General features: G+C 43.8%; 1 protein-coding gene across 1 annotated transcript; it reads right to left on the bottom strand.

Moving 5' to 3' along the window:
• Positions 1 to 1,535: 1,535 nt before the first annotated feature.
• Positions 1,536 to 27,477, bottom strand: LOC117047234 (ovotransferrin-like). Its single transcript, XM_033150145.1, has 17 exons — positions 27,321 to 27,477; positions 24,617 to 24,786; positions 23,947 to 24,058; positions 22,766 to 22,960; positions 21,578 to 21,713; positions 19,662 to 19,717; positions 17,573 to 17,745; positions 14,464 to 14,641; positions 13,818 to 13,969; positions 11,785 to 11,875; positions 11,125 to 11,166; positions 8,834 to 8,998; positions 7,407 to 7,563; positions 5,311 to 5,375; positions 3,731 to 3,915; positions 3,202 to 3,385; positions 1,536 to 1,746 (listed from the first exon to the last, which is right to left on the bottom strand). The coding sequence occupies exons 1-17, from the start codon at positions 27,361 to 27,363 to the stop codon at positions 1,706 to 1,708; spliced, it is 2,145 nt and encodes a 714-aa protein (XP_033006036.1). The 5' UTR covers positions 27,364 to 27,477; the 3' UTR covers positions 1,536 to 1,705.

Genomic DNA, 27,477 nt, shown 5'->3' on the forward strand with positions numbered 1-27,477 from the left:
TTTGGCATGTTCAGTTGATATAGTTGCCAAGCCAACTAGTCCCTTTTTGCAACATTGTTGAGCATATATAAGTTTTTGTAAGTTCAAACTTTGAGAAAATCAGAAGGATCCTTAGAGCAGTGTTTTTCAACCTTTTTTGGGCAAAGGCACACTTGTTTCATGAAAAAAATCACGAGGCACACCACCATTAGAAAATGTTAAAAAAAATTAACTCTGTGCCTATATTGACTATATATAAAGTAATTTTTCAATTTTTCCCACGGCACACCAGGCAACATCTCGCGGCACACTAGTGTGCCGTGGAACAGTGGTTGAAAAACACTGCCTTAGAGCAACAGAAACGTTAGGCATATTATCCAGGCACATTTCCTCTTCTCTTGCTGCTTTCCCCTGGGAGAAACTGTTCTTTAGCGCTCAATTAGAGCAAACAGCAATACAGAAATTTCCCAATTGACATTTGTTGTGGTCTGTTGCTAAAGAGCAGGTTTTCCCTCGGAAAGGAGCAGGGCAATGAGAAAACTACTCGGAACCATACCCAGAAAGTGTGGGCAGTCAGAGAACAGCTTGGATCCATGCATTCTAGGCATGGCACAGGCAGAAGTATGGATGAGCCGTAAGAGGTGGGGGCTGAAACCCTGGAGAGCCACTTCCAGTCAGACCAGACAATACTGAGCCAGATTAAATGGCCATACTGGGATAAGGCAGCTTCCTATATTCCTACAAGCCTCCACCCATCCTTCTTTAGATGGCCCAGCTCTGATAATGTGCTGCCTTTACATGGCTTGATTTGTTATGCAGGTTGACTCACTTCCTTGAGCCACATGCTTTTAGTTCTTGCTTAGTGCTTGTGACAGAGTTGGAGCTTGTGTAAGGATGATCTGCATTGGCTTGGTAACCTATGTACTGTGTGGGCTCTATTTTGGATGCACAAACTCTACCCCCAGTACACACAAGCACCATCCTCTTGGCTTTGTAGAGCCCATCTCCCAAAGCATTGCTCAAGTATGTGAACTGTTTTCTTGCAGGAATTAACAGGCCCAGGGTTGAGATAAGTAACTCTGAGAGACAAGACAAATAGGAACTCATTGCTTTGCTTCTTCCAACTTTGCAAATCAGCGTTGTAATATAAACCATCTATAAATTGTTCCATGTGAACTAGAAATGAACCTATTCCTGTATGCTGGTGTAGTGCTGAATCTTTATTGGCCTGAATCAAAACCAAACTGGAGCAACTCCTGAACAATTAAAAGCAAATCAACAACAATTCCCTAATGGAATATAAGAGGAAAAATATATTTATTACAATGGGTCTTATGTTCTTAGGGGTGGAGAATGTGTGGCCCTCCAATATGCTTCAGCCCCAGCCAATGTAGTTGGTAGATTTGAATAATGGACTTTGTGACTGGCAGGCTGTAGGTTCCGTACCCCTGCCCTAAAGGAATCAGTAATCATAGCCAACAGGATGAATTAGCTTGTGAGAGTTACATTTATTTATTTGCTTGCTTGCTTGCTTGCTTGCTTGCTTGCTTGCTTGCTTGCACTAGTGACACCAAGGAGTTAAAAAGCCATACAAAGAGAAGCTTGAACACACTTGGTTGTGATGTTAAGGAGAAAAGAAACAGTTGGACAGGTATCCAAGTTCAGGCAAGAAAGAATGGTGCTTCCAATGCTACTCATTCAGTACAAGGAACTGTTTTTCACCCTATTAGACATCATGATGGTGGAAGTTGCAGACCTTAAGGAGTTCTGTAACATAAAAACAGAAAGAAAAGAAGAGAAATAAAAAGGAAAGTTTAAGATCAGCACACCAAAACAGACAAACTCTAGCAATGTTTCCCTAGAAACCATTTTACTCTCATGGAAATTTTTCTAAGACTTAGGAGCTAAAGCCTTGGGTAATATCACTTCTTGAATATGGGTATGGACTCTCTCAAAGGGCTGTTTTGTGCAGACTAATGAAGGAAAGGAAGCATAAATAGTGTAACTAGCTAATAACATTATATTTCATTCAGTTTTCCTTTCTAGAATATTGGGAATAAGATGATTGCATAACTTCTATAGGACTGAAAAACCGACACCACCATTTTGTGGCTTGACAGTAGTCAATGTAGCTTAGGCCTGCGGTTTCTGTGCAGCACATTAGCACCAGCAAATTCCATTCCTACAAATCCCTACCTCAAATAGCTTTCTTATTCTTTTGAGAACTAAATAGGATGAAAGAATGCATTAATCATCTCTGAACTTGAAAAAGGTGAGTTGCATTGGCTCAGTGAGGAAAACAGCATGTCCAGAGCTCTTAATGGTGTTTCTCTGTAGCAGAGGGACTGGGAACCTATGGTCCCCCAGATGTATGTCATGCTCTGAAAGGCCTTTTCACCACATATGTACATACCTTTACATACGTTCTCCATTTTAGCCAATACTCAATTCTTCCTTTGTCACAACTTTGCTAACCATTCACTTCACTTTCTATATATGATATGCTTTATAGATGATCCTATCAGGAAAATCCAGACTACTTTGTTTTTAGAAACCTTTAAAAAAAGGGGGGTGGCGATGTCTAAATAGTCTTGGGAATGATCCAAACATTGCAACTCATCACCTCTTATAGTAAATCTGCTTTGCAAAATTGTTATAAAATATAGTGGAGCACACATGTTTAAAAATTTACAACAAAAATTCACAAGCCAAAAGTGAAACAAAAAACAACTTATAGTTTATGAAACTGCCTTTTAAAAAGGTCATGTAGCATTGGTCCTTACTGATATTTACTCTTTGCCACTCACTTAAAATGCCTTTTAAACTAGACTCCCCCAACTGGTACCATCCAGATGTTTTGGACTGCAACTCTCATGTGTCCCAGCCGGCATGACTGATGGTCAGAAATGATAGGAGCTATAGTCCAAACTTTCTGGAGGGCACCAAATCAGGGAAGGCTGCTTTTAAAAAAAGATGCAGAACAGAGGCGTGAAACCTGTGGTCCTTCAGATGTTGCTGGACCATAGTTCCCAGTATCCCTGACCATTGATCATGTTGGTGGGGCTGATGGGATTTGTACTCCAACAACATCTGGAAAGCCTTGATGAGGAAAAATACAATGCTTCCTCTTAGACTATAAGAGAGTACTGTCTAGACTCCAACTGAAATCCAATTTTTGCCTGAAGCTGACTGGTGTTTTTCATCCCAGTGTATAATTGATACCTGAAGGTGAGAATTTCTTGAATCCATCAATAGCAGTCAGATATTGCTCGCCAAGATAAGAACTGACGGTCTTTTCTTTTGTGCTAACTAAGCACTGAGTGCCATCTTTGAACAAGCTATCTTTGGTTTCAGATTGGAACATTTGGAAATCCCCTTTCCTTGTTCCACTGCTTCCAAATAAAATCTGTAATAAAGGAAGAAAAGCAGGATTCAGTTAGCTGTCATGTTAAAGTTTTGGTCACCCATTTTTTGGTAAAAGGTTGTGGTGATAACATGCCATCCAAATGGTGCGTCAAATGTTCCACAGTTGTTCTCTTCCTACTGAGCGCTCCTTAATGATTAAACTGTTCCTACACTTCCTTTGATTGCTTCTTTGTGTCATTTGTACAAAGAATTTTGTCCAACTGTGGCTACCTCTGCAGAAGTGGTGTGATTTATTTACATTCTATTTTTAAAAGCTATCACAAGCCAACAGATTTATTGTGAGTTGTGATCTGGGAAGTCCCCTTAAAAAACCCCAAAAACTCACCTGTTGCTCAAGTAACACACGACGGACAGCCTCTGCTTTCCCAGGTGCTGCAACTACTCCATGAGTGGGAACTGTGGCGAGACCACATCTTACATAGTCAGTAATTGGACAGCGATCGCCATTAGCTTTCAGAAGTTCAAAATCGGTAGCTCTGAAGTTCCCTGCCCAAGCAGGTTTGTTTGCTCCTGGGGGGGGGGGGAGAGAGAGAATGTTAAAGATTATAAAACTTTTATTGTTCTATTCAGGGATCTGTCAAGTTAGCACTCACCAGGTGACCCTTTCCCTGATGTTACATACCCCACTAACACCTGCGGGTGGATGCAAATGGCTGCACAGGGGAAGAAGGTTTTATATATTTTGGTATCTGCATGTAGTATTGGAACTTGCTTTTTTAAGAGGAATGGCTTGGCAGTGGCACAGTGAGAGGCCTAAGGGGATGTATTTTTATGTAACTTGCATGATAATGACAAGTGAGAGCAACTGAGTTTACCTGCTCCTTCCCCCCCTTTTTCTTTACAGCTTGTAAAAGCAGAGTTTAGTTTATTGTATGCAAAGTTTGTCAGTTAATAAAAGAAATTTTGTAAAAAGGAGGAGGAGGAGGAGGAGGAGGAGGAGGAGGAGAGCGTCCAAGAGCTGTCATTCCTGCAGAAGGAGGTCCTTGGCTGTTGCAATATGCAGGCTTCCTTGTAATTGGGAGCTCTGGTCATGCAGGGCCCCCAGTCTCATGCAAACCACCATTTAATACAACAGTATGTGCAAAGCTTCCCTCTGCATGCAATCATGCAAATTCACAGGTGTCAATCATGCAAAGGTGGCAGACCATGAGTTGTCGGGGGGGGGGGGGCTGAGCCAACAAGAACAGCCACACTCTCTCTTTTGTGGAGTGCTTGGATGGAGGACAATGACTGAATAGGAAGGGTATGTCTATGGAACTTCCAGTCCAAAGACTAAGTGCGCCCCTCCCCTCCCAATGACCTCTGTCTAGCCCTTGGGACTCTTTACAGGCCATGCCTTTCTCTGCACCATCAAGTGCTTTTGCCTGGCTAGAACATAACCTATTATACACTTTGGCTCTGCCTTCTGTTAGCTCTAGTATTACCAACCACTGGCATTACCACTCTGGAAGTAGTTGGCACTCTGATTTAAAAAAAAAAGTTTCCCTCTAGTAGTAAGGATTCACAGTCATAGTGAACTTCGGCTCAGCATAATATCACATATAAATTTAACATCCAAACGAGGACTTTGCTCCTTTCAATTTGAATACAGTTTAGTCATCAGGGGCCAAATTAAATTGCTTCAGATTTCACACTTGGTTCATGGGCCAGCAGTTACCCATCCTCAGTGTAACACATGCAGAATTTCTCCTTCTTTTCAATGGACTTGGCTAATTGACTTGCTGTTTAGATGCTATTCTGCTTGGATCCCTCCTGTGGGCAGGAGCCAATTATGGGCATGTAGTGATGGGGAAAATAGACATCTATAAAACCTGTGGCCAGTTCATGAAATTTGTGCTAGGTTAATCCACAGGAGTAGGGCTCCTTGCGCATCTTGCTTAGGCCTTGCATGAACCTCCCACATACCTTCTGTGTTGTCCTCGACTGTGGTGTGTTTAACAAAGCATACGTCTCCTGACTCAATCAAACACCTAGAAAATACAATTAAAAGAAAATTTTTGGTGTGGCATTTGTCAATTCCTTCGTATCAGACTGCTGAAATGAATTTGAATATTTCCTGTTATGTTGAAATGGATTCAAAATTTGCAGTGAGAAGTGAAAGACGCAATTAACCACAGATGATAATTTGACGAGATGCTGTGAACTGAAAAGAGTTCTGGCCAATTCAGTAATGTTGAAATCACGGCAATATGCTGGCAACCATATTTTTTATTTTATTTTATTTTATTGCTATTTACCTGGATTTATATTTAATAGCAATGTCAAAAGTACAGATTAATATGCTTTACTTGAAGTGGGGAAAATGTTATTTGTGCTGATTTGTGCCACCCACTAAGCGGAGCAGTGATTTCATTTGAGACAGAAGTCAAAACATCTTAGCTTGAAACTTACTTTCAATATCCAGGTTTTGACATGGAATATGTGAGGTTGTTGTTTGCGATTTAGTACCCACAAAGTGATTGCTTCTAGGCTCCACATACCAGAGATAAGGGGGGGATCCTAAGTAGAGCTTTGCCCTGCCAATTTTAAAATTAATACTAACTCGGCTTATATCCTGCATAGGATTATGAATCTTGGGAATTCATGAAAATGTTTTTTAAAAACAACAACAACAACAACAACAACAACAACAATCAGTGCTTTTTTCTGGGTGGACAAAGGGGGATGCATACCCCTAAACATTTTGTGAATCTTTGTCCTTTTGTCCATTTACTGTATTTATTTTTCCCAATTTGAACTATAAAATGGTGGTTTTCTTGAGTCAAAATGAGAGTCCCCCTAAACATTTTTTTAGAAAAAAGCACTGATAATAATATTAATTAATAATAGGAGGAGGCTACTGGGTCTGAGGGGGCATCTGATGGACTAATAGACACAAAACACTGGATGGCTTGTTGCAGCAGCTGTTTAAGATTTCTCTTTGAAAAACTCATGGCTACAATTTTGGTTCATGCTCAGAGTCTACTATTTCTGGAGACCAAGAAGACTTTCTCCCTCTCCAGATCAGATTGGTTTGCTGTTGTGAGGAGATGAGTTGTCTGTGGTATGCTGATGGATTCACTCTCAAGAGTCATCTAGAGCTCTTTCCTCTGACCTCTAAGGTATCTTTCTTCATGGTATTTGGTCTGGGTTCCATGGCTTGGTTGTGGGATTGGGGTTGGAGTGGGTGGCCTTTGGGTGCCTTTCAACTCTAGTAAATCTGTAGGGATGGGTGAATCTGTCAATGTCACTTTCAGTTTCTCACTTTTCCAGTCTTACGTGAAGAATGGAAATGTGGAGGAGGGAAGTTACGGTAAGTTTGTGATTATTATTATTTAAGTCCCCATGAAAACACACCCGCATTTTAGTTTGAATTTTTACTAATGCACCCATTTTTCCAATCCATTTCCCCTAATTTAATGCACCGTATATGCCACTTTCACTAACAAATATATTCCCAGCTCCTGTCAACCTAGCAGTTCGAAAGCACACCAGTGCAAGTAGATAAATAGGTACTGCTGCAGCGGGAAGGTAAACAGCGTTTCTGTGTGCTCTGGTTTCCATCACAGTGTTCTGTTGCGCCAAAAGCAGTTTAGTCATGCTGGCCACATGATCCAGAAAGCTGTCTGTAGACAAACGCCGGCTCCCTCGGCCTGAAAGCCGCACCGCAACCCCATGGTCGCCTTTGACTGGACTTAACCGTCCAGGGGTCCTTTGCCTTCTTTTTTTTTACCTACCCTAGTAAATGCATTTTTGTAACATTACTTGGCTGGAGAACTACTCCGCAGCATGTGAAGAAGTGTGGATTTTGAAGGATGGTTCAGTTTGTGTTTCGGAAATGCAAATTTGGTAGGCTCACCTCTAAATGTGAACTAAAGCAGTTTTCCCTCCATCCCTAGTTATTGGCCACCAGAGAGACATGCACTATGTGACTGGCACCCACATGGCTGGGGACAGTTTGGCCTCTCATTCCTCTGTCATCTCCTGAATAAGAGTTTGTTTTTAATATCCAAGTTACCTACCGGAATGCACCATTGTAGCCGTAGTATATCTCGTTGCTGTTAGCTTTGCACTTGTGTTTGTCAGCGAGTGCCCCTCCAGTGCCAGTGCCCTTGCACAGCTTGCAGAGTGGACTGCTAGGCGGTGAACCTGGGGCACACCCTTCGCTGAAGAATGTACCTGGCAGGAGAAACATGCAATAGTCACTTGGAATTCCTCTGTATCTGTTCTTGCAAGTTGGCCACATATTATATTTGCAGTGAAATATTTGCACACAAAAAAGGATAGATATTTGGAATGCCCAATAGAACAGAGGAAAGTGGATTCCCCCCCACATCTTCTTAAAAATTCAGTCTTGTTGGCTGGCATGCTAGCTATCTTATTTTAAAAGTATTCCACCCATCCCAAAAATATTTTTGTTGCATCCAAATGTAGTCATTTAGAGTAGATTCACTGAAATCAAGGTAGGACCTAAGTCATCCATGATTTCAATGAGTCTGCTCTAAGCATGACTGTGTCCAACATCTCCTCCCCCCCCCCCATCTGATGGTTTATCAACCATCTGGATTACCACCATAGACTAATGAAACATTGCCAGCCAATCCAACAGTATTCTTCAAAAGGCAGTGTCATACATTTCTACTTAGCCATTCTTAAGCAGGCGAATGGAATGGCAGATTCTCAGCACTCCATCCTGGCCAGATATCACAAGGTGCACACCCGCACATTTCAGCAATGTGATAAGTGTTGGGAAACATTTTTAATTAAATAGTATTATAGCAGTGTTGCGCTTACAGTGCTATATTTTACTGCAACTAAAATAAAATAGGCAGAGTAGTGCTGGGCTGGGCAGAACAATGCAAAGCGCTGGCTAACTGTGCTGCAGGAGCAGAGTGAGGTTGGATAGAGTGGAAGTGTCTATCTCCCAGTCCTTCCCAGCTCCTACAAGCTTGCTGGTTAGGGTGTTCTGCCATGTAAAACCCTGCCCTTTTAAAAGGACAACAGCAGAACTAAACATTGGCATGCAGTGAATTTTTCGTAGACGAACAGTTAGGGCCAGAAGTGCAAGCTTGCAGAGGTTATGGGGTGGGGGTGATGTCACACATGTGAGCATCGCACCTCCCTCCCTAAGCCAGACAGAAACTTCCCAGGCTTTGGAAAGGAGGCACCTGGTTTCTGACACAAAATATATAGGGTGGAAGCACCTGTGGGTTCATAAGCCCTGCTTCCTACGCAACTTTGGGACAATCACTATATCTTACCTTAATCAACCTCACAGAGTTGCTATGAATATAAACTAGACAGTATGTATTATGCTCTGGACTCCTTGGAGAAAGGGTGAGATGGCTTGTTTACATATTTGAACAGGTTGTATACCACTTAACCACATTTGGCTCCAAAGGGGAGTCATGTGCAAAGTAGGTAGATAAGTGAACATGAGGTCACTCACTAATATTGAAGTTTCCAATGTTCTCCTGGTAAAGCAAGCCCATGGGGATGTTCCAGCCAGCAGTCCTATCAACACCAGTATGGCAGGACTTCTTTCCTCTCATTGTCTTCCAGTTGAATCCAGTATCAGCTTTCTTGACAACAGCGACAGCAGTGTAGCCCTTTACTGGAGACAGGAAAGGAAAAGGGGGAGAAAAATCTCAAATAAGACCTCAAATCAAATGAGACCCTAATTAATGGAGGGAAGGGGCCAAGTTGGCCAATGAAAGCTCGTAATTCTCTCACATGCTGAATGAATGAGTGGGTAGGGTCTTGACTACCCCTCCATTGTTGTGTCCTTATTTGAAAAATAGGCATAAGTCAAAAGGATGCTTTGCTCATAGATCAGTTTGAAATCTGGGTTATCTGTCCTGGCTCCCACTTTCAGATGAAAACCCAGACTCCTGGCTCAGGAAATCCTGAAAGTTTTATTTAAAAAATCAGCTGCATCTCTACTTCACTCAGCGGTCAGGTTACAAAGCTCAATGGGTACACTGGCAGAGTCTAGGATGCATGACCAGGCATGATTAAATGACAAGATGGAGAATTGTGTAAGCTCACCTTGAGCTCCTTGGAAGAGAGGTGGGTTATAGATGTAATAAAAAGGGAGCTAAAACATTGTCCCAACACAACTGACGCATCCCTCCTGCTCTACTTATGAAGGAGCAGAGTGTGCTCCATCAATAATGAGGTTCCTGTCCCAAGCAAGAAGACTGAGCAGGGTCTGGCTCTGCTCTGCTCATGCCTGCATTGATAGCGGTGTGTCTTCAGCAACAACGTGGTCCAACACTTTGACTGTCCCTCTACCACCAGCCTGGCCAGATCTGCTCAGCCATCAGGGGAAACTGTCTCGCAGGAGGTGGGGGTGGGGGTGGGCCTGGTTTGGCTGGCTTCTCAGGAGGTGGGGTGGCACCTGCCTCTGTTGGCTCCCCCTCCCCCTTCTGAGCTATCTGACCACCAGGGGGCAGGACCCTCATCCCTGACACTGCTTGAGCTGTCTCTTTGTTGTTGTTTAGTTGTTTAGTCGTGTCCGACTCTTCGTGACCCCACTGACCAGAGCACACCAGGCACTCCTGTCTTCCACTGTCTCCCGCAGTTTGGTCAGACTCATGTAGGTAGCTTCAAGAACACTGTCCAACCATCTCATCCTCTGTCGTCCCCTTCTCCTTACGCCCTCAATCTTTCCCAACATCAGGGTCTTTTCTAGGGAGTCTTCTCTTCTCATGAGGTGGCCAAAGTATTGGAGCCTCAGCTTCAGGATCTGTCCTTCCAGTGAGCACTCAGGGCTGATTTCCTTAAGAATGGATAGGTTTGATCTTCTTGCAGTCCATGGGACTCTCAAGAGTCTCCTCCAGCACCATAATTCAAAAGCATCAATTCTTCGGTGATCAGCCTTCCTTATGGTCCAGCTCTCACTTCCATACATCACTACTGGGAAAACCATAGCTTTAACTATACGGACCTTTGTCGGCAAGGTGAAGTCTCTGCTTTTTAAGATGCTGTCTAGGTTTGTCATTGCTTTTTTGAAAAAGGTAAAGGTAAAAGACCCCTGGACCTGGTCCAGTCAATGGTAACTATGGGGTGCGGCATTCATCTCACTTCAGGCCAAGACAGCTTTCCAAGTCATGTGGCCAGCATGACTAAACCACTTCTGGCACAACACTGCGATGAGTTCCAGAGTGCACAGAAACACTGTTAACCTTCCGGCCACAGCAGTACCTATTTATCTACTTGCATTGGTATGCTTCCAAACTGCTAGGTTGGCAGAAGCTGGGACAGAGCAACAGGCGCTCACTCCATTGCACAGATTCGAACCGCTGACCTTCCAATTGGCACTGTCTCTACCTACACCGTTCATGGAACTGTCATCCTCTACCTCTTCTGACACATCCTGTCCCATCTTGCCAGGCACCATGGAGACCACAACATTTGCAATCTTTGTCAAAAGTGCTGGATTTGAAAGAGTTTTAAAGCTGCCAAATACATTTATATAAATATGAACAAATATAAAATTATATTTATATAAATACAGCTTGAAATGGAAGTATAATATTAGACCTTCTGTCTCTGTCTCAAACATGGCACAGAAAGGTTTGTCCATGTTTTTAGGTGTTGGGTTGTTGTTTTTTGAATCACAAATGTTTCTGCCCTGGGTTCTTTGGAGAGGAAGGGTAAGATATAGAATTAACAAATGAACATAAGCTTTAAATCCTAGGTTTAATCTCTATGCCTGTGTGTCCCAGAGTTACCCACCTGTTGTCTCTCTTTCTGGATGAGCACATGCGGCAGGGTCAGCTGCAAAGAGAATGAGAAAGAGGTTCTGGACACAATATTCCAAGACAAAGAGTTGTTTCCATAGTAGCACTAATGAAGTAATTGTGCTAGTGCAAGGATTTCTGCTTCCCCCTGTCCTCCCCCCTTTAAACATTTGGGGCAAATCTGGGGAGGGTGCAGGGTGCATGTGTGGTGGTGAGTGGGGGGAAGAAAAGGAGGGGAAGTTCTGTCGTGCAAACAGAAATCCTGGTGGGAGACGCTAATTGAATACTGCCCCAAACCCACACAGTTTTTGCAATGCCATAACAGCAATGGGAGTAAGGCCATTTGTGGTCACAGACCTGAGGGACAAACACCAGGTGCTTCCTGAGAACTTATAATAAAAGTGAATCACACGCAGAGCATTGCTTGGCACACCTTCAGGGTGATGTGCTCTCATCTGAAGTGACAATATGCTTGCCCATAGGTAGGTATAATAAACACAATGAAATGATTGGTGTAAAACATTGAGCCTGTGGGTCAAAATCCCCATTGGGCCCCTTGCAGAACTGCAATGAAGGTCTATCAGAAATTATTTCCAGATGTGTGCTTGTGATAGTGCGGGCTGTATTGAGTCAAACTGCCATTTTCCATACTTACAGTAAACTTCAGCCATCACTGGCACTAAACCGCACACTCCTGCAGTGTAGACAAACCCTCCATCCAAGCTTATGGCATCAGCCTCATCTTTCTGCAAAGAACATCAGATATGCTAATAGCAAACACATTCTCCACATGTGAAATATTTTATATAGCCAAGACAACATCATCCATGCATGAAAGGGGGCATCAGAAAACATGCATTGTGTTTGAAGCAAATTTGTTGCTCAGGGGCATTATTGAGTCATTGCTATTTATTGCAATGTACCTGCTTTCTTTGGGGAGGGATCATGAATGTGTGCTTTTATTGCGCAAAGAACACTTACAGTGGTACCTCATAAGTTGAACAGAATCCGTTCCAGAAGTCCGTTCGACTTTCAAAACATTCGGAAACCAAGGCGCAGCTTCTGATTGGCTGCAGGAAGTTCCTGCAGCCAATAGTAAGCCGCAGAATTCACATCAGACATTTGGGTTCCAAAGAACATTTGAAAACTGGAACAATCACTTCTGGTTTTTGATCGTTCGGGAGCTAAAACGTTTGGCTCCCAAAGCGTTTGAAAACCAAGGTATTACTGTAGCTATATTCCAAAACATCTAGAGATCACCAGATTGGTTGACCTTTCTAAAATTTAACCTCCATGTTGCATAATAGGAAGCATGTTTGAAATCTTGTAATTCAAATTCAAGTTTTGCAGCTTGACATTAATCTCTCAGCCTTCCAGGCACTGAATCTGGAAACTGGAAAATAAATACACATTGTGAAATTAACGTTATATAAAACTTGTTTGGCTGCAGTCTTGCTCACAGGTCAGTGAGCTCTGACTAGAAAGAATGGGGAAGACCCAGAAGCTAGTTTCCTCCAAACATTTCAGTGTGTCTGAGCACAAAATGCACATAGTTGGTATCATCCACACCAACATTTAAAGTACTCTTACAGCCCTTTAGGAAGGGGAAGACTGTAAATGACACTTGAGCTCCTTGGGAGAAGAGGTGGGGAAACATAATAGAATAGAATAGTGCAATACCCAATAAGATGACCTCCAGATGCTAGACTACAACCTCCATCAGTCCCAGACAGGATGGCAAATGGAAAGAGATCATGGGACTTGTAGTCCAACAACACCCAGAGCTTACTATAAGTACTATATTGGATATCCCTGAGATTCATAGGTCAAAGATAAGATAGTGTTCTGAGTGGGCAGGGGTCATTCTGCATGACACAGAATCTGAGTCCCTTCCGATTCATCTGTGGGGGCAGAATGTGTAAGAGCAATCTTGCCAAACTGGTTCCTTTATTAAGGTAATGACTTTGGCTGGCAAGTTAAGTACGATGATCAGCATAACCAAAGAAGTTTCCCTGTGCTATAGAACAGGGGTTGGCAACCTAAGGCCCATGGGCCATAAGCGGCCCACGGGAGTCGTTTAACTGGCCCACGAGCTGCCCCCGAACTGAGCCGCCCACTCGGCGACTCCCCATGCACTGCACTAAACCGGTGCAGCACAGCGACTCGCTTCTGCGGCGCCAGAAATCATGTCTGCGCAGATGCTGGAAATCGCGGGCGCACACACTCACGCACATACACGATCCAGCCCATAGAGGGATCTCCGCTGGAGTGAACTGGCCCAGGCGAGGTAAACCTTGCCGATCCCTGCTATAGAACAAATGGGTGGGAGTTCCTGCTTCATATGAAGATATTTTAATTTATGAGAGATTTTTCTTAGCTATCTCATTTATATTTAACTACCTGTGGCCTTTTAGACATGGGCAGGATGTTTTTAATGCATTTCTCTTTCCACTTGGCTTTAATGTCTCTATGTGGGGCTTATTGTTATGTCTGTTTATTTGGTTGTAAATCGCTTGCTGCCCTGGGCAAGATAAAGCAACTAACAAATTTAATAAATAATTTTTAGAAATGCATGATGTGTACACAGCCTCAGAAGCAAAACCACACTGGATGGAAGCAATGAAACCCAAGTGAGGACTCACAGTGGCAAGCTACAAGGGAAAGGGGTGTGCAGCTGGAAGCACTTACTAAGATCTTGATGATGCAGTCGTCAGGTGTTTCTGCCACAGCGCACTCTATGGAGCCTCCGCTCACTCCACTCCATGAGTCGCACTTTGTTTGTTCAGCTTTGCCCACTGCGCACCACCTGATCCTCCCTTCTGTATCGGGGGAAGGTCTGTCTAAAGGATCAGAAAGGAGAAACTCAATTAACCAGGAGTTCTGGTGCCTCATCATGCTGCAAATTAAGTGCTCGTAGAGGGAAGTGCTGGTGACTTCATTGAGGGGCTCTGGACAGCTGCCCCAAAGTCCAACCCTAACTGACGCCAGTGCTGTTACATGTGTAGAGAATACCAGCAGAGGTACCTCTTGCCACTTCTACTTACTGTGGGGGCCTGAAACTCCAGTGACAGAGCTGGATCCAGGAAAACACCCCAAAAATGCATTTGATCCCATCCAGGACAGGCAATGTCTCAACTTACCAAATCTGAGAACCACTCACCCACAGAGCCTTTGTCAGGATTCAGACTCAGTTTATTAGGCTAATCTAGTCTGCCACTGCATCCAGACACCAGTCTGGAGCCTTCTTAGTCATTCCCAGTTCAGATGATACAGAGAAATAGAGTTGAGTACCACCAGTATACTGGTGGACCATGGCAGCTGATCTCCTGCATACCTTTTCTGATAGCCCGAATAGCACCACAGTACTGGGAGCCCAGGTAGAGTTGAGAATCCATTAACTCAGGTACACGAAGAAGATTGACAGCAGAATCCTTGAATAGAAGGTCTTTGGCAGAACCTTCAGGAGAACCAAAAAGTTTGCATCCAGATTGTGGGTTATTGGAAGCCAGCTCCTAAGATATTCATTTAAGAGTGAGAAAGGGTAAGAAGAAAATGTGAAGTCAGCTTGAACAGTATAGAGTGCATAAAAGAGTTTTTAAAACTCATGGTATATGCATCACCATCGCCAACCCCGCCAAAAGCAGGTCAATTCCATCTCTCCCCATCCCTTTTATTTTCCAGTGGACACCTTCAACATTCCATTGGTTCACCTGCCCTTAGCTTAACTGCTAGACTCGCATAGTCTACCTGACTCCCACTTCTTTTTTGGGGGTCTAATGAAGAAACAATGAAGAAATGCAGGACTGTAGTAATAATAATAATAATAATAATAATAATAATAATAATAATAATAATAATAATAAATATTTTTACCCTGTCCATTTGGCTGGGTTTCCCCAGCCACTCTGGGCAGCTCCCAACAGAGGACTAAAAACAGAATAAAACTTCAAACATTAAAAACTTCCCTAAACAGGGCTGCCTTCAGATGTCTTCTAAAAGTCAGATAGTTGTTTATTTCCTTTACATCTGATGGGAGGGCATTCCACAGGGCAGGCGCCACCACTGGCAGAGTAAGAGGGGGGGAGCGCACTGCCCCAGGCAGCGTGATCCTGGTGGGGTGCCATCATGGCTGCCCCCCTGCCCGCGCTGGGCGCCCCGCCCCCAGGATGCACACCCTGCCCCTGCGGGTGGTGCGCCACACCCCAGGACGCATGCCAGCCCTGCCCCCGCCTGTTCTCTGCCCCCAAGTGGGTAACAGATTGGAATTGATCCCATGCAACTTGACTAGACAGGACTCTAGCATTTCCAGCCCCAGCCCTGCTCCCATGGTGGAGTCTACCTCTTTCCGAATCTGAGCAACTTTATCTGCAAAAAACTTTATCTTGGGGTCCTTACCGGACCCTGATGGTGCAGGTGGTTCTGTTAAATTGTGAACCACCAGAAAGAGTCTCCTGCTGCTGTTTTCTGCAGATGCAATAGAGGCAGTGAAGAAGGTCCTCTTCGCCGTCTCTATCGCCACTTGGTAGGCTCGACGTTAAGCTCTAACCTGTGTCCGGTCTGATTCAGAATGAGTTTTCTGCCACCTGCACTCTAGCCTCTCAGTGATTGTTTCATCACCCTCAGCTCCAGGGAAAACTATAGGGCTGTCCAGGCTCCATGCAGTCGGAGAGGACGCTTCAGAGCCAGACAGTTGATAGCCCTGGTTAACTCCGCATTTCAGCGGGCCACCAGGGAATCAGCTGAAAGGCCATCAACATTGGATAAAACATCCCCTACCACTCTCTGAAAACCATTTGGATTCATTAAGTGCCAGGGGCGGATCATCCGAATAGGTCCTACCTCCCTGAAGGGGGGGGGAAGGGTCACAGAGAAGTCCAGTTGCACCAGAAAGTGATCCAACCATGGCACTTCTTTTGTTTTGCTTTTACTTAGTGTCAGATCACCCACATCCATAAAGGTAAACACCAGGTCTAAGGCATGTCCATGACTATGAGTTGGGCCAAACTTATTCAGGGACAGCCCCATGGAGGCCATGCTTTCCACAAAGTCCTTGTAAGGTTGTGTCAGCATGGATGTTAAAATCCCTTAGGACAACCAAACTAGGTGTCTCCAGGAGCACATCCGCCATGACCTGAAGCAGCGGGGAGGTCAGTACACCAAAAGGAATCCTGTACTGCCCCTATTGCCCAACTTCCAGAACATGCACTCAGAGAACTAGGTCTTCCCAATAGGACGTGTGGTGTAAACTAATGATTTCCTAAAAATCGCTGCAAACCCCCCTCCCTGCCCATATGACTTGGGTTGCTGTGCGTAAGAGAAACGTGGTGGACAAGCAGCGGCAAGAACAGGCCCATCTGCTTCATCCAACCAAGTCTTTGTTACACATGCCAGGTCAAGTCCTCCATCCACGATCAAGTGATGGATGGCAGTGGTCTTATTCATCATTGACCTGGCATTGCACAACAACACCTTACGGTCGTATGGGTCTCCCTTGCTGATTGCAGTATCCTTCCAGTCGAGACCAGACCTGGAGGCAGGGATGGTCTTCAAACAATGACTAAATCTGCCTCCTCGGTAATGACATGGTCTGGCCTTAGCATAACTCCTCCTCCTCTTCCTCCCCATGATCACTAAGACTGGGTGTCCCAGTGCATCCCCCCTGTGGAACCTGCCCCAGCCATTCTGTTGCTGGGACCCACTCCCAGGGAGCCCTGACCCTCTCCCCTTAAGACCAAAATATTAATTATATAATACACCAATAAAACAGTAGAAACTAAACAAAAAACAAAACAAAACAAAAAACATCTTTTCTGCCTCTAACAAAAGATAGCAACAGACACTCAATTTCCTGTATGTGATGTTTAGTGTGAACACAGAAGTTCCTTCTCCAGACAATAGGAAAAGTTGCTCTATATCAGGCATAGGGAACCTTCGGCTCTCCAGATGTTTTGGCCTACAACTCCCATGATCCCTAGCTAACAGGACCAGTGGTCAGGGATGATGGGAATTGTAGTCCAAAACATCTGGAGAGCCGAAGGTTCCCTATGCCTGCTCTATATACTTTGGATTTCTAGGACCGCAACATTTCATAAGTCCTGAAGCAGGCTTGTTTGTGTATGTTTCCATTATTATGGGTTGTAGTCAACTAAGTCCGACCCACTGCAATTAATGAACTAAAGTTAGTCCTGTCCATTCATTTCAGTGGGTCTATGGAGAGTAGGAATAGCATTTAATATCACTCTATGTGTGTGCGTTTCTTAATTTACAAAATTGTGTGCTTGGAAGTCCCCCATAGGTCTTACAAATCTTATGTGCAGTTGTTTTAACTGTGGTTTGTTTGTTTTTTAATTGGCCACTATATTGTAAATTGCTTTGGGATATCTCATTGAAAACCATTTATGAAATACATACATACATACATACATACATACATACATACATACCATTGCTTTGGAGAGGACCGTCCAGATCTCATCTGCCCGACTGTCAGTACTTCGTGCTACCACAGCATGAGCAGGGACTCTAGCCAGAGAACATTCTTTATACTTCTCAATAGGCTTCCTACTGCCATCATCACAGAGCAGCTCATACTGGTTCCTTTCTTCTGCACTGAGAGCTATGAAAAATGATAGCAAGATTTAAAGCCAGGTATGTAAGATAGGTTCCACCCTGAAATGCTAGAATACCAAAGCTGAGAAATGAGAAGCCCATAAGCTCATAGAATGGTAGAGTTGGAAGTGACCACGAGGGTCATCAAGTCCAACCCCCTGCAATGCAGGAATCTTTTGCTCAACATGAGGCTTGAACCCACAAATCTGAGATTAAGAGTTTTGTGCTGTGGGTAATAATGAAAAACAATGAAGGTGAAACTCTACAATTACATGATACTGATTCCACCTGTATATACCGAGAGTCCATCCAGGATTACAAAGGTCACAATTTCCTGCAGGAAAGCATTGTAGTTCAACAGTGGAGTACATGTTTTGCAGGCAAAAGGTTACAGGTTCAATCTCCAGTATTTCAGGGTAAGGCTGGGGAAGAATCCTTCCTGAAACTCTGGACAGCTACCGGCAGTCAGTGTAGACAACATTGAAACAGTAGTTTGGCTAGGCATAAGGCAGATCTTTCAATGTTCCTTCCAAGGAATGCTGAAGTGGTTACTGTACTATATTTCTGTAAGATAGGGTGTTTAATCTTAGGATATAATAAATGAAGTCAACCAGGTGCTGGAACAGCAGAGGGACGGAGTAGTACATTACAGTCGTATCTTGGAAACTGAACACCTTGGCTCCCGAACAAATTGGCTCCCAAACAATGAAACCCGGAAGTGAGAGTTCCAGTTTTCGAATGATTTTTGGAAGCTGAACGTCCAGCGTGGCTTCTGCAGCTTTCTGCAGGACACTCCAATCAGAAGCCGTGCTTTGGTTTTTGAACGGTTCCGGGACTTCCGGAACGCATTCTGTTCGAAAACCAAGTTACCACTGTATTTCCGTTTAATTGTGGCTTACAGTTGCTATTAATATGGTTCTTCCCAAGTTGTGTTTGGAAGAAACAAGACACAAATCATATATATATATATATATATATATATATATATATATATATATGCGCGCCCCTACCTTAAATAATGAGATGATTGGTCTACATAAGAGGATTCTACCCTCCCAATTCATGGGATGATCAGGTTTCCCTCCAGCCTTGTGATTGTATAGCTTGAAGACTGAATGCTGCAGAAGAGGTGCTGATCACAGCCACACACTGTAAATTTGAAGTACTCTTATACCACTTATACCCCTATTCTCTTCAAAAAGCCACTATTCCTAGCATGGCTCGACAATCAGCTGCTCTTCTCAGGAAACTCAGGAAATTGTAGCTCTTTGAAGGGAATAGTAGTCTCCTAACAACTCTCAGCACCCTTAACAAACTAGCAATCTTCCCTGGATTCTTTGGGGGAAGCCGTGACTGTCAAGGAGGTGGAAATTAATCTTGCCAGCAATTTGGAATCAGAGAACTATAAGTTGCCTTAAAGATCGTATTGTACAGCAGCAGGATGTAGTAATAAATAAGAAAAGGAGAATCTGATATGAGTGTTTGTGAGTAACTGACAGACTAGACAGGATCGCTCAATGCCAGTTTAATTATACTGCTGTTAAATTTGAATATAACTAGTTTGCATCTCCAGCTTTGAACATTAGCCTAATTGCATGACCTTTTCACAAATGAAGTTGCATATTTTTTGGCACTTGCTACACTCAGAAAAAAGCTGATCCATGCAGGTTTCTGCACATATCATCAGCCTTCATAGAACCAACTCAGTCCATGGAACTCAACACAAACTGACTCAAAAAGGTGAATTCCGTCTGCACAGAGGTTGAGCTCTACTAGGAACTTGGGGGCAGGTAGTGTGGTGCCTTCCAGATTTTGTGGACCGCAGTCCCCAGCGTCCTTGACCTTTAGGCAGTGATGGCAGGGGCCTGATGGGAGCTGGAGTCTAACAACATGTGAAGGGCTAAACTTGTCCTCCCTCCTTACCTAGTACAGTTGCATCTTTCACAAAGGCTACATCTCCAGCTCCATCTTTCAGACATCTAGAAGAACAAGCAGAGGAAGAAATATTAGAACAATTGAATTTTTGAGTCCTTACACCAACCTTCTGCGTGTTCAGAGAAGCAGAAAGGAATTATAGATCCTGAGCATACAAAACTACTATTGTTTATTTTGTTCAGTGCCAAAAGGATGCAGAAGTGATACAGTCTATAAATGAAGAACTTAAAAATCATAGTACATAGATAAAACATGGGTGGTCTCAGGAATGACCAAGCACGGGAAATGAGTAGTAAGAGTGTGGAAGAATAGGTAAGGTGAGAATTGGATTGTTCCAGAAAAACTTTCTTCCAGAAAGGAAAGACTTATCATGAGGGAATTGCAAGTTGAGTGTTCCAAAACAGACATCATAGCAAAAACTCATAATTTAAACAACAAAGTCAGGTAGTACCTTAAAGGCTAACAAATGTATTATGATTTAAGCTTTTGTGGACTTTATAATCTGTTATTGTAGTCATCAAAAGCTTATGTCACATTGAGTGTGCAGTTCTTAGGGTGCCACAAGTTTTTTTTTATCATGGTTTCTGCAACAGATTGAAATGGCTACCTCACTGGAAATTGACAATAAAAGTTCATTTTTCCACAACCTTGATGGTAGAACTTTACATTGCTAAGCAGAGATATTTAACCAGTTTCTTGCTACCCACAGTAACCAACCAATACAAGACTTTGAGGACATTTTAATGCTTGCCACATAGTTCTGTGCCACAGAAACTACTGGGAGACTCCCACACACTCAGTCGTTTGTGCATTTATTGTGCAAAAATAAATAATCTTCATCTCTTTCTGCACTTCTGCAATGATTTGCAGATGCATCCACACACAGAAGAGCAATGTTGCTATTGTGATGGCAGTACAGTATAAACATCACATATTCTGAAAATGTTACTGACATCTGTTGGATATAATTTCCTGTCCATGCTTGCACCATTATGTGAAACTTTGTTTTCCTTCATTATTAAAAAAATGTCTTTACTTATGTGGAAAATGGCAGCTAAGCTAGCCCACCCGCAGCAATGTCTAGCTGTTTCAGAAACATTCTGGTTTGTTTTTCATTGTTAGGAGAGTGGATTGTTTTTATTCCTTTGTAGAGTTCCACCTCTTCTGCACTGGAGTGTACATCAGGCTAATTTTTTGTTTTTAACCCTAAAAGACATGTCACAGAGTTTTTGATTTTTGTCAAGATTGTGGCTGGGGAAGAAAGTGTTAAAATTTAAATCCCCATGTACTACAGTCCTGAAGAACACTCCCTCCTCCATGGAGGATAATAATAATCAGAAGAAGAAGAAGAAGAAGAAGAAGAAGAAGAAGAAGATGAAGAAGAAGAAGAAGAAGAAGAAGAAGAAGAAGAAGAAGAAGAAGAAGAAGAAGAAGAAGAAGAAGAAGAAGAAGAAGAAGAAGCAGCAGCAGCAGCAGCAGCAGCCCTGGAATAATTGCTAACTACCATTTAAAACTGAGAGTTTCCAGGAAGCTGAAGGCATCACCAGTGTATAGGCAGCCTCTCATCTGATGCAGGGTGAGAATCCACTGCCCAATAGAAGCATGTATAACTCTACTTGTATGTTTCTAAATAAACCAAATATTACAAAAACACCCCATCTCTGCCAAAAGAAGGTAGCGATGCTCTTAGGATCTCTTGCTGTTCAAGGGAGTGTACCATCAAACCTTTGATTGTCCAGAAAGGCTCTCAGGCTGCATGTTTCCAGTGTTAGGTTCAAAAATTGTGTTCTGCCTTTCAGAACAAACCCCTCCTTTTCCTATTTGGTTATGAAGCACCTGAATTTCCTAGCGCTGTGACACCACCACCCCTTAAATAAGCCCAATGGAAAATGTGTGTTACTTACTGAAAAGCCCCTGAATATCCAGCGTAGGGGTCGTTCCGGCTGCATTTTTCATCACCTTTTCCAGCACAAATGCGGCACAGATTTGCCTCATTTTTGCAACCTGGGACACAAGAAGCTGAGAAAAACTTGGCTACAGCTGTAAAAGAAGACCACACAGACAAGGCATTGGCAGGTCCCTTCTCCTAAATAGCATTTACCTATTAGTTTGTATCAGGGATGGGTCAGCCACACAAACATCTCAATCATGGCCTTAGAACGCCAATTATTGTCAAGGGCAGCACTCACCTCTTGGTAGAAAGCAGGTGGAACACAAAGTCCAAGGAGTCTCTGTGACAGGGGTGATGAACCTTGGGCCTCCCAGATGTTGCTGAACTCCCATCATCCCTGGCCATTGGCCATGCTTGCTTGGGCTGAGGGAAGTTGTAGTTCAGCCACATCTGGAGCGCCAAAGGTTCTCCAACCCTGTTCTGTGATGTCCCAGAAAACAAATCTCAGTCCATATGCTGTTTCAGCAACTGCAGAGGCATACAACTTGTGATAGACATCCCAGAAACTTCTGCAATGTCTCAGCTTGCCTTCTGGGGGCCATGTGCCAAAACAAAAGGTGGGTGTGGCCTAAACAAAACAGGAGTTGGCCTCCTCCATCCTCTTTCATGCACGCACACACACACACACACACACAAAATTCACACAAGCACACACATACACAGGATACCAGGACACACTTCTCAGATTCTGCTCTGCAGCCACTTGGGTAAATAAAATGTGTTGTGTTTACCCCGGATTTTATACGTGGTACCTATGAATAGTGGCTATATGTAAAACATGTGCTGCGTCACCATTCCACTTTAGTAAAGAGCAGAATGCCAAATTTCCCAGAGGGTGTACACCAGGGATGGGGAACCTGAGGCCTGGCTGCTGAATAAGACCCTCTCTATCATGGCACTCCTCAGGCCACCACCTCCCTGACCAGCCCTGCTCTGCACCCTGTGAGTGCTTTTCCTTGGCTAGAATGTGTCTCTGAACTATAATAACACCTCTTGTTTCAATGAATGGAGAGGATGGAAAGAAATCTCTGACTTCTGTGTGGCTGGAAAGTAATATATTCAACAAAGGTCAAGTGAACCTTCCTGCCCGTTCTCGCTCCTTCCACATCAGTCTTGTGGCTTTCGTCATTCTGCTTCTTACCTTTCTCTATAGGTTCTGTTTCTGCTCCAGCCCATTCTATAAGACCAAGACTCAACAAACGCCCCACTGGCATAACCCAGCCTGCAGATCTGCCCAAGCCAGTGTGGCAAGATTTCTTCCCTCGGAGTTCAGCAAGTGACTGAACGGTATTTTTCTTCACAACGGCCACAGCATAGTAACTGGTAACAGATTCTCCTGATAGGGAGAAAGAGAGAAGGCATATTGTGACCTGTGCAGCAATGAAGAATAATAGAATTGTAGAGTTGGAAGGGACCCCGAGGGTAATCTGGTTCAACCCCCTGCAATGCAAGAATCTCAACTAAAGCATCCATGACAGATGACCATCCAACCTCTGCTGACAAACCTCCAAGGAAGGAGAGTCCACCACCATCCAAGGGAGTCCGTTCCACTGTTGAACAGCTATTACTGTCAGAAAGTTATTCCTGAAGAACTTTCCTACTTCTCCTTCCGTAGTCTGGAGACCTTCTCCTAATGACTCTTGTCTACTAAGTTTAAGAACAGCTCACTAGAGTGTAGTATTACAGGATATGGCTTGCAAATTCAGTAAAACTGCATACAAAAATCTGTATGTTAGGAGAAATGCACTCAGGAAGCTTGATGAACTTTCACGAAGACTTAAAAAAAATCTATTCTGATGCAGAAATGTGGAGAGCTGAATTTAATAATGGAAAAATGAGAAACTGGAAGAAACCCAAACTGACAGATTCTTCCACTCCTAGCACTAGAGAGTCAGTGGGGTGTAGTGGTTAGAGCGTTGGAATTAGATCTGGGAGAGTCCACCACAAACCAAGGGAGTCCATTCCACAGTTGAACAGCTCTTACTGTCAGAAAGTTCTTCCTGGTGTTTAGTCAGATTCTCCTTTCTTGTAATTTGAAGCCACTGGTTCCAGTCCTACACTCCATGGGCATGTAAGGCCTGCTCCAGAAGCACTCTCAGATGAACCTGATGGCTCTCTAACCTCTAACTCAGAGGACTCCATTGCAGTAGGCCCAGGAAGAACTGGGGCTTCTCCATTCCTCTGGGAGATTACTGAAGAGGCCAGACTGGGCTTTAAGCAAAGCAGCATATTGCAGCAACACCTGAACCCTGATCCAACCTCAGGCCTTGCAACAAGACAGAGCACAACAGAATTTTCAAAATCAGCCCTGTTGAAATTTACCTCCTGTACTTGTGCCATAAACTTCAGCTACAATTGGCTTCAAGTTATGCGGGGCCAAGCCTGCATCATATATGAGACCACCGTCCAGGCTGACAGCATCTGCCTCAGAGGCCTGAAAACACATAAGAGTAGACAAATGGGAAGAAGAAAACACAAATGGGAAGGAGAAGTGACAGGAATGGAAGGAGCTAGAAAGACTATTGTACCATTCAACGACGGATGGACCCCTAGTTGCCTGGGACATTGTTTTAGGTTGCCGCTAGGCCAATACTTTGTTTTAACCTGTTTGGATCTATGGCCCCATAAAAAAGTGATTGGCTGATTACTGTTTTAACCACTAAAACAATTTTCTGGCAAATAACCTATACTGGAGTCTGAAAAGGCAGTATACAGGCGAAGATTGTTTTACCATTGATTCCTCCCAGGTTCCATGACCCCGGGGATTCTGCCAGCCACTTCTGTGATCAGTCAGAACTTTCCAACATCTGTCCCTAGTCCACCAAGTTCTGTCTCATGAGCCGCTCCTAGCTTCTGCTTCTGACACTAACCAGGGCACTAGGATCATTTTCTGCAGAGTTGACAGAACCACCAGCAGAAGTTTGGTTCGTCTTGCACACTGAATTCAGGGAAGTCCCCCAGTGTTTGGGTGCAGCTTCCACTAATCACTTACTGCAATGGCACTGATGCAGTCATGGGGACTGCTCTTCTTCACACAGCTGAATTGTGGGAAAGATGCAGGTTGCTGGGAGGCACTTAAGCATTCCTGCAGTCTTTGACACTTGTTCTGCTCAGCCGTTGATGTTGTACACCATCTTACCCCGGAAGTTGCAAAACACAATGCTGTGAAGAAAATGAAGGAGGGGAAGTGTTGTGATATCATGGGCCATGAACAATGATAACGCTGCCTTGTCTGAAGTCCACCTCCCCAGATGTATGGGATTTTCTTCCCATCTGTGCCATTGTCTAATACTAGGCTCAAGGTAGGAAGATTTGCTCACCAGTTTTGTGTTATTCCAACCTTCCCCAACCAGATGTTTTGCACTACAACATTCATCAGGCCCAGCCAACAAGGCCACCGGTCAGGGATGATGGGAGCTGTAGCCCATATCATCTGTTGGGTACCACATTGTAGAAGGCTGTATTAAACTAACCTTGACTATCAAGGCAGAATCCTGAAAATCTGGAACTGCTCCTTGATGCCTACATAAGGTACACATCCTTGAATTGCTGTTTCCTTGTTGTCCATGAAATAAGATTTTCTCAAAGCTGCGTGTTTTTCAGTGCATCTCTACAGATTCTGTCCATCAGAACTCTGTTGCTTAACCTACACACAAGAGCCTTGATCCAGGTCTTGCACTACATCACACTGAGCAGTGGCATACTGGCCCAAGACAAAGACTCAGCTGTTTAGAGGAACACAACACTCTTCGTTTAGTCTGATGTTGCAGTACTTAAGGGCAATGAATTATTTCAGTCCGTGGTAGCTGAGATTTTTATTCAGCCTGTGATGAATGCCAGCTATGCTGTCACAAGTCAAGCAATCTGGAAAGATTGCTTTCACACTCTCAGCCACACATGCTCAAGCAGCTATAAACTGCGTATGTGATAAAAGGGAACCACACAAGGTGAAGGGATCCTCCTTTGCTTGACCCTGTGCTAATTTAAGTTTGTTGGTTAACTTTTCTAGTAGGTGTGGTTTTGCACGCAGTCATTCCAAGACATGTTCGTGCTTCAGGAATAAAATCCTGGTAGCACCAAAACATGGACACATATCCAGGGGAAGATTCCCTTTTGTACTGAAAGTAATGTGCTAGGGAGAGGGGTTCATTGGGACCACATAATGGGAGGTGAATGGGTAAAGAACATATCCATCCCTACTCGCCACAGTACCAATCCTAACTGTCGCTTCCTCCCAACACCAGACGCATTAATTGCACTCATGCAATTAACACAGCCCTATTCATTGTAGCTTAATTCCAGTTGATTTGAGTCTAGCCCTAATTAGAAGAAGAGCAATAGCTCAGTGGTAGGGCACTTGCTGTGCACACAAGCCGCCCCATGTTCAATCCCTGAGAATCCTGGGAAAGAATTCTGGAAGCAGTGGGCTGTTAAGGGTGCTAGGTATTGCAGCTTTGTGAGAAAGAAACGGCAGCTCCCAGGATTCTTTGTGGTGAAGATGTGTGTTGGATGTGCTTTAAATGCAATGGTGCGGTTACGAAACCATAGATTACATGCAAACATGGGGCTCCCAGTTTGGGGAGATTTGCAGGAGGGAATCAGCTGCCAGGAGGAGGGCGTTAAACCCTTTCCCTGACTGCATCTCCCTCATGCTGTTTCTACATCTATCTTTCTGCAGCTGGAAAACAGTTGGGAAGAAATACAATGGAAGAAGGATTTAACCACCATACTGTACTCCCCAAATCTCCCCAACAAATGCCCTTTATCCTACATACACTTTGCCTTTGCAAATGTGGGTTTCTGAACCATTTCACAGAGGAATATGCAATTCTGCCCCCCCCCCATCCTGATCAAAGCACATCACCATTGTGGGATTAATAATGGTACTGGTGCCCTTTCCGGAAGGTAGAGTTGCATACCCCAAATATTATTAATTAAACCCTATCTTGCTGTTCACTGTACCTAACACAAGCTTACATAACTATATATTTATAGTTAAGCACTGTTTCAATCTCTAAGAAAGATATTCTGGTTCACGGTTCAGTGTGTGCATAAATGGAAGCTTCATCACTTAGACACTATACATGGAAATTACATGGCTTCCCCCTCACCCAAGGTCGTGGGGAATGTAGCTTACCTTCAATCAGTGCTATTTTTCACAGAAAAAGAGGTGCCGGAACTCAGCATGAACTCACCTTGTTTTCTTATAATGACAGTGGTACCCACCTGAGAGGTGCCGGAACTGAGTTCTGACGAGTTCCAGTTGAAAAAAAAAGCCCTGCCTTTCACACAGCTATAATCCCCAGCACCCTTAACAAACTCCAGTTCCCAGGAGGACTCTTTGGGGGAAGCCATGAGCTTTCAATATATGGTGAGGGCATGACAGAAGACAGCAGAAGCATTCAGCTCAGCAGGGCTTTTGGACTGTCTGAGACCTCAACAAAAGGCGGGAACTGCTGCAAACCAGTGAGGCTTTCTGCCATCCCAAACTAGGACTTTGCTGTTTTCCCATAAGTAAAATATTTGAAAGGCTTGCAGCCCTATTTCTTAAAAGGCAAGGAGTGCCAGAAATTAAAGCAGCATGATTTTTAAAGGGTTGCCATTCTCTGAGCAGCAGAAAGGTTGACTCGTAATTCCACCTTGCAGCCTTGAAGTGCCTTTGACTTGTCTCTTTCTGCAAGCCTGCATTCACTTACCCAGAAGTCCAGTGAACAGCGCAGCTTGGAGAGCAAGCTTCATGTTGTGCTCTTCCTGGAGACTTTGAGAGAGGTGTTGCAGAGGTGTCTGTCACAGACTGCACCCACGGCGTCTGTGAGGCTTTTGACTCAGCAGCCTTGCCTTTTTATAGAGAAA

The sequence above is a fragment of the Lacerta agilis genome, chromosome 5 (genome assembly GCF_009819535.1).
Source record: "Lacerta agilis isolate rLacAgi1 chromosome 5, rLacAgi1.pri, whole genome shotgun sequence".
In the NCBI taxonomy this organism is placed as follows: Eukaryota; Metazoa; Chordata; class Lepidosauria; order Squamata; family Lacertidae; genus Lacerta; species Lacerta agilis.

What these genes read in the sequence shown, in the direction of transcription:
- LOC117047234 (XM_033150145.1), bottom strand. Translation starts at nt 27,363, where the DNA reads ATGAAGCTTGCTCTCCAAGCTGCGCTGTTCACTGGACTTCTGG. An exon ending in ACTGCATCAGTGCCATTGCA is followed by an intron (nt 24,059 to 24,616) that starts GTAAGTGATTAG and finishes ATGTGTTTTCAG; the next exon opens with GCCTCTGAGGCAGATGCTGT. An exon ending in TATTCGGGCTATCAGAAAAG is followed by an intron (nt 13,970 to 14,463) that starts GTATGCAGGAGA and finishes CTGATCCTTTAG; the next exon opens with ACAGACCTTCCCCCGATACA.